Genomic DNA, 7,500 nt, shown 5'->3' with positions numbered 1-7,500 from the left:
GTGACTCGAAGGGTGAACTGGTGTTGTAAGCAAAGTGGACTCCATCATCAGAGACGATGAGGTCATTGTTGTTGGTGATCCTCGTCGCTTGTGTCCTGGCAGATGCTCCAGGTGACGAAGAAGACTTCGGGGAACTGGAGTTTCAACTTCATGAACATTTTGCTAAAGGTGAGCGTGGCCTAACACTCTTTTCCCTAGTGATCATGTTCTTCGTGTTGGTGTTCACAAACAGACTAACACGTAAGTCAACTGTTAAGCAACGCCCGATTTGGTAACGCTTGAATCTAAAGATTTCTGAACTAAATTTAGTTCTGGATTGGTCAAGCAAACCTCAGAATAAACACATAAGCACATAAACACATAAGCACATAAACACATAAGTACATTTACACACACGCGCGCGCGCGTTGTACCTATAATCTTCTTGCTGGTTCTTTCGACTTTTCTAAGAGCAGATTTTTGCTGAGAGTTTAGCACGGAGCACTTCTGACATCCTCTTTATCCTGTTGTGGCTTCATATCTGTCAGATGATAATGTGGTAAAATGTTGCCTCATGTTGCACCATGCCTTTTGAGGATGAATCTCAGTGTGATGAGGTCTGCATTCAGAAAAGGCAAAATAATCAGCAAGAAAATAATTACTGTAGAACCAGATGTATGTCTACAAGGAAAAACCTACTGTCTAAACACGATATATATATATATATATATATATATATATATATATATTATATATATATATATATATATATATATATATATATATTTTTTTTTTTTTTTTTTTTTTTTTTTTTTTTTTTTTGTCATTATGACATTTGGAAATAAACTCTCCTACTGGGATTCGAACCCTCGCCTCAGCGGCTTGCTCTTTATAAGACGAAGGCCGTACCACCGTGCTACCAAAACCCTACAAAACGGAACGACTTAGTTCACGGCCTGTCGTTCCGCCGAGGGCACCTGGATGAACACGGTATGTACTGTACTGCATCAAATCCTTTATGCAGGCTAGTCTTCCGACAAGTGTTTTTTGTGCTTTTTATAAGGCGAAGGCCGTACCATCGTGCTACCACGACCCTACAAAACGGAACGACTTAGTTCACGGCCTGTTGTGCCCAACCTAAATGGTTCTCATCATGTCCATCCAACAAAGATTTAGGGGTTATGATATGACCAACCTCTTTCTAATTTAGTGGTTCTCTTTCTAATTTAGTGGTGCTTAACCTGGGCCATGGTCACTTTTAGTGATGAAATTCGCTAGAAGTGGTCTTTTAACGAGGCTGAGGAACAGCAACTCATAAGAATGGAAAACATGAGAGTATAGTTTGGTCTACCTCTCCTCACCCCTTTACACGCTTCACACCGGGCCTATTCTCGTCGACTGTTGCCAATTCGTTTGAGTAGAAACGACTTCAGTTATAATCATTTATTTTTCGAATCTCCAAACATTAAATTACCTTTGTGTTATATATTGAAAAGCTGAACGATGAACAAAGAAAAGTTAAACGCATAGGAATGTTAAACGTATTCTTGAAATATTCTTAGAGAAGTACTATAAGTGAAGTATTAGCTATTCAGAATCACAATATTTGACGAGTATTGCCCCAGTGTGAAACGCTCTCCCTCTTTCAAATTTGAATCTTTCATCTACATCTGCGTTGGTCAATGAGTCTCAAACTCCGCCTGATTCCATCTGAGTCTGCCCATGAAAACCCAATGTCCTCTGTAGATCAAGGAGACACGTACGGGCGATAAAGGCCTAAAAATGAAGCTGTCCCAGGAGATTTCATTCAGCTAAGAGGAACTAGTCCTGGTGGCGTCATCGGAAGCGTGCCGGTCTCTCATTATCTTAGTTGTGGGTTCAAATACCGCACTTCTCTTCGTTTCCCAACAGTGACCGTGACCTGCCTCAACAGTCCATATAGCGCATAGGGCAAAGGTGACGGCTTCGGCCGTAGCTACTCAGCACCTCCTGGCGTAGGCCTCTTATCTTAGACATACGTCGTCTGAACGCAAGCAAGTTTCTTTTTCTGCGAATTTTATCTTAGTTACAGACTTCACCCATTCAGTGTTTGACTTTTGGTTACCAAATTATCGATTGCAGCTTACTATTTAATGTGATGTGTACATTTCTTGGGGCAGCTTACTATATAATGTGATGTGTGCATTTGCTGAGGGGAAGGAATGATTGTAATATTATTTTCTGTAAGGTTATCCGGGAGTTAGGTGCTGCTTCAAAACACCCATGCGGATAGCACGGTTTCGTTGCCGTCCGTTCGTGTTCTCCGGCTGCCTTACAAGAGGTTATTTCGCCATTGTTATTACCTGTATTTTGGCCTTTGTCTCCAGTGTTTAGATTTAAGTACTAATCGATTCTTTTCTGTATTGATACACAACGTCTTCCTAAACTTTTTACCAGGTCTGACGCTCATATAAATACATTTCTCGCAGTTTCACATCTTTGATGTCCCCAACACCTTTTCGCCTACTGATCACCCAGAACAATTTTTCTCTTTCTTCTTTCGTTTATTTTAAATTCTACTACGTTACAGCGCTACATACATGCAGTCATCAATTACACATTACCCATTACCCTTTTCGTGGATGAGAAAGACCTCACGTATTGCGACAATTAGAAACTAAACAAAATCGTTACTTCCCCCCAGGTCTCAAGAGTCCAGTACCTTGGCGATGGGCCCGCAAGATGCCGAGGTCTTCGTCTTCCTGGACGTCCATGTACCTGCCTTCCGCAGTGAGCAACACCACCAGCGACGCCTGCAAGAAAGATCTCCAGCTTATGGCCCTTGATCTTCAAGACCCGGAGATACAGTGGCCAATCAAAAGTATGTACTTTTTTCGAGCAGTTCTCCCAAACTCACTGCTGTTACCGTTTTGATGAGAGCGTCAGGATACAGAGAAAGATCTCTGTACACGTAGATCAGAGAGTGTTGAGGTCGTTTGGGGAAATGGAAAGAATGGGTGAGGAGCGATTAACGAGAAGAGGGCGAAAAGCAGAACTGGAAGGGAAGTGGAGGGAAAGACTTAAGATGGTGAATGAGGAGAAAAAAAAGAAGAGAAAACTCGAGGTACATGAAAAAATCGAGAAATAAAAGGAGCTAGAGATTGAAGTAAGGTGAGATGTGAATAAATGAACGAATGACGTGTTCCAAAGGAACGTTCCCCTAATCTCCCCTGTGTGGTGAAGTGGTGGGGGTTAACCAGATTCGGTTATCGTCCCTCTACGGTGGATAAACTCCGTTTCACAGCACTGCCTTGGAATTTAGGTCCTGAGATGTGATGATTGTAAATGAGTCTTGTATCCTTGTTCTACGGCTTTTGAACATAGAAATGTACACATTTCGATGTAAAATAATTATTTTCTGACAAGACGTATTAGAAGTGGAGAGTATAAGAACACACCTGGAATAAGAGTTTTTTAATCCTTGACTAGTTTCGCACACTAGTGCTTCTTCGGAAGGAACAAGTGCAAGGCAAGGCAATCGGTACAAACAGTGGAAGATTGCTAGGAAAGGGACACTGAAGGTAACTACGACCTACAGTATGGTGGGTCGACAATCCTTGAGATTGGATGAAATCGTCACTGGTTGGTTGGTTGTTGCCTCGTTTTATCTTGCCTTGCCTATTTTCTCTTGTCTTGTCTTGTCTTGTCTTGTCTTGTCTTGTCTTGTCTTGTCTTGTCTTGTCTTGTCTTGTCTTGTCTTGTCTTGTCTTGTCTTGTCTTGTCTTGTCTTGTCTTGTCTTGTCTTGTCTTGTCTTGTCTTGTCTTGTCTTGTCTTGTCTTGTCTTGTCTTGTCTTGTCTTGTCTTGTCTTGTCTTGTCTTGTTTTCTCTTGTCTTGTCTAGCCTTGGTTGGTCAATTCACTTGCCCTGACTGTACAGAAATTGATACCATCTATACTGTTGAAAGAGAGAGAGAGAGATAGAACGAGAGAGTATCGTATTTTGTCGACAATAACCAGCGATTCTATCCTTTGGGACAATAATACACCAAAGAGGTATAGTCATAAAGTGGTGAGAGAGAGATTAACTGAATGAGAGAGGGAGGGAGAGAGAGAGAGAGAGAGAGAGAGAGAGAGAGAGAGAGAGAGAGAGAGAGAGAGCGATATTTTCATGTCAGCGATGAATTACTTTTACAGGACATTTTTTGTGCCGATAAATTCATATACTTTCAAAATACTTAGTTTCTGCCTAAAGATATTCCTATAAACCTGCTTGTAGGTAGCTAAAGGCCCCCCCCACCCCAAAAAATAGCATTACTTGGTACTAAATGCAACTAATCGCCTGAAATTCTGTTTGATCTTCCAGTGGTGGACTCTTGGGGGAAGTTTCCCGATGGTATGATGTGGGGAAACTTTATAACCCAAGGAAGTTTCTCTCAGTGCCTCGACATCAAACACAATACTGAAGAAGTCAGCATCAAAGGGAAGTACTGCAGTGTCATGTATGGGTACGTTACCCACGTCCGTTCGTACTGTTTACCTTGGTCGTATTTGAAAGTTCTGCGATTTTTTTTATTCTCATTAACGTCTGTTCGTGAGATCCTCCGCATGACATAACGACAGTCAACCATGAAACACCTTCCTTTGCAATGACAACAAATACGACCAATATGTTAAAAGAAAAAAAATAAGATCAAAAGTCTGAACTGCCTCGGAAGTAACGTCTTACTGAGTTCATTTCTGACTTGCGTTGCAGACGGTGGAGCTCCAAAAGAGCAAAATCTCAACTCATGCCTGATGACGTCATGTCGTCTTTGCGCATGCCATTTGCGTCGGCAGTGGCCAGTCTCAATACGTTCGTCCTCATAATCTATGGTACCTGCATGCCTAATCACTGCACATACGATGACCTCAAGGTAATGTTCTGTTCGTGGTCCTCTTAAAAAAAATCGGTTGGAGAATGTTAACTTCTGAAATGGGGGATTATTCTATTCGGGTAACGCATTTTGAGGATTTTATTATGGTTAGGAACTGATGTGTTTTGTGCAGTTGAGGTCCATCTTTTCGCCTGAATTGGATCTTATAAAAGAAATTATGTCGGCGCCTGCCTTATATAAAATCACTTGTACAACAAATCATAGCAAAAGAAACTAGTAGATAAACACATAATCAGGTTATTAAACATGAATTAACAAGTAGATAGACGAATAGATAAGGAAACTGATAGATGGTACATTAATAAACTAAAAGAAAAGTAGATGAATAGATACCTGAATGATTGCATAAGTACGTAAATAAATAAAAAATTATAAGTAAATAGATACGAAAATGTTTAAAAAGCACATAACCGGTGTTTCTCTTCAATAGCCTCTACTTATCAACACTAAATTAAATCACTAAGCATCCACTAACTTAGACCAGTTTTCCGTTTGTGGTCCAACTTATGGTCTTCTGCGGATGATCCGAGGCGTGGACAATTACTTCTGAACAGTTTCATTCAGATTAATAAAATTGCATGGCACCAGACATAGAAATACCATCAAGAAAATAGATAGTACCGGCTTGATCATTATTATTATTATTATTATTTTTTTTTTTTTTTTTTTTTTTTTTTTATCTTTTGGAGTCTGAATAAAATCTTCTAATATTAGCCAGAGTTAAATCATTGATGTCGGGACACTTTTTCTTTTCTTTTCTTTTTTAATAGTGGTTCTTGCCCCCATTTTTTTTTTTTTTTTTTTTTTTTTTTTAAGTATTGCTTTGGTACCCCCATGAAATCTGAGGTTCCATAGCCCCTGGGGGTACAGGTGTAAACCAGGAAAATCCTCACTGTTTTGCCACTGTTTCCAAAGGTTTTCGTGGTTATTGAATAACTCAATAACATTGATACCGACACTACTATCTTCTTCAGGCCTCGATAGCAGACACGATAGAAACTGGACTTCTGTTTCTCAATTTAAATTGCCATACGGATGAAGACCATCATGTCTACGATGCTGCAGACATCTCTTTTATGTGAGTGAGTGGTTTGGCATTTTGGCAAAAAAAAAAAAGAAGAGAGAGAGAGAGAGAGAGAGAGAGAGAGAGAGAGAGAGAGAGAGAGAGAGAGAGAGAGAGAGAGAGAGAGAGAGAGAGAGAGAGAGAGAGAGAGATGGAGGTAGAAAGAGAGTGAGAGAGAAAAAGAGAAAGAGAGAGAGAGAGAGAGAGAGAGAGAGAGGGGGGGAGTTGTCAATGGGAATCAGGATAGAGAGAGAAAAGGAGGGTTTGTAGGGTAGAACTAAGTGTTTAATGAAGAATGAAAGTATGTAGTTAATTCACGGTAATCAATATAAATTATTTCTTTAATAACAGTAATAATGATACTTGTTAACATCACGAGAGCAATCCCTAGACTATCTTGATTAAGATCCGAGCAGCAGGCAGACCTACCACACGGGGGTTGGCTATAGTGATTTATTTCTTCTATACATATGTAGATATATATATTCCTAAGGGAGATCGTAATAACATGATGGGTAAAGAAGAAAAAGAGTAAAGAAATGAAAAAAATCCATGATGGTAGCTTCCTAATGAGACAGACGACTTCCTTGTAACTCATGTACTGTAAATCTTAAACTGAACAAAAATTATTGGTTTTGACTAGAACAGTTTGCAGTAGTCCAGTGACACGGGGCAGGTCAAGAAGCAAATCAAGTGCGGACGAAGTTTGCTACAAGTTACCAGCCACGTGAAAATATCATCTTAGACTTTACTTTTCTAGAAAGAACAGCACGCTACCTCCACGCGTGACTTGTCTCTTCACTCGCCTCGTTGAAATGAGTTTTCACTGTGAGACTAACTTACTCGTATATACTTTCCAGCACCATACTTGCCCTGCTCCTTGCCCTGATGCTTTCGGCAGCTGCAATTGATGTCTACATTGACATAGCGGACAAACAAGACTGGAGGAAAGGTAAGATTGTAATATTTCAACCCTTTCGGGGGGGGGGATGTAGAAGCTATAACAAATGGAGTTGTCGGACGCAGCCATCCGGTGTAGAGTGTGGCCGAAGTTCCTCTCCGAAGGAAGGCTGTCGCCGAGTTTGCTGCAACGTAGTGACGTAATGTCGCTTCTGCTCACCGGTCACAATGGAGACATCGGATGTCGTCTATGACCATTTTAAACCTAGACGAGGGCAGAAGATGCGGCTTTCATTTCCGTTGTTGACATCCCATCGCAAGCTGGTACCATCTCGCCCGTGTAGTGTCTTGGTTCCTCAATTTTAGGCTGGTACCCATCAACCTCTTCAATTCGAGCCTCGCGATTTGTGTCCGTTCCACCTTGCTTCGCTTGGTCCGTTCTGGCCTGTTGGGCTGATGTCTTCATCGCCGCTCTTGCCACTCGGTCTGCCGGTCGGTCTGTCACCTTGTTTTCTGAAGATCACACGACATGGCTACCTTGCACCCAGTTGTTCGAATCCACAGACATCATTAACCCTCTTTCCTCGAAGTAGTAAGTTTTCGAAAGGTAGATCATGCACTTAATTGAGACTTCTTTGAGATCAG

General features: G+C 41.0%; 1 protein-coding gene and 1 long non-coding RNA gene across 2 annotated transcripts in view; one reads left to right on the top strand and one right to left on the bottom strand.

The window, feature by feature from the left end:
* LOC143032799 (uncharacterized) overlaps positions 1-7,500 on the bottom strand; it is a 438,832-nt gene that overhangs the window by 48,040 nt on the left and 383,292 nt on the right. The gene's annotated exons all lie outside the window — the stretch shown is intronic.
* LOC143032793 (nose resistant to fluoxetine protein 6-like) overlaps positions 1-7,500 on the top strand; it is a 19,590-nt gene that overhangs the window by 334 nt on the left and 11,756 nt on the right. Inside the window, exons 1-6 of the mRNA XM_076197840.1 lie at positions 1-168; positions 2,663-2,839; positions 4,322-4,463; positions 4,712-4,871; positions 5,867-5,970; positions 6,816-6,907. The exon at positions 1-168 is cut by the window's left edge and continues 334 nt beyond it. Of these exons, the coding sequence (XP_076053955.1) occupies positions 57-168; positions 2,663-2,839; positions 4,322-4,463; positions 4,712-4,871; positions 5,867-5,970; positions 6,816-6,907 (787 nt within the window). The 5' untranslated portion in view covers positions 1-56. The remainder of the gene's footprint in view (positions 169-2,662; positions 2,840-4,321; positions 4,464-4,711; positions 4,872-5,866; positions 5,971-6,815; positions 6,908-7,500) is intronic.

This window comes from Oratosquilla oratoria, chromosome 14 (genome assembly GCF_046742065.1).
Source record: "Oratosquilla oratoria isolate Oo_2021 chromosome 14, ASM4674206v1, whole genome shotgun sequence".
NCBI lineage: Eukaryota > Metazoa > Arthropoda > Malacostraca > Stomatopoda > Squillidae > Oratosquilla > Oratosquilla oratoria.
Note: the sequence above shows the minus strand (reverse complement) of the source record. Positions and strands in the feature narration are given on the sequence as shown.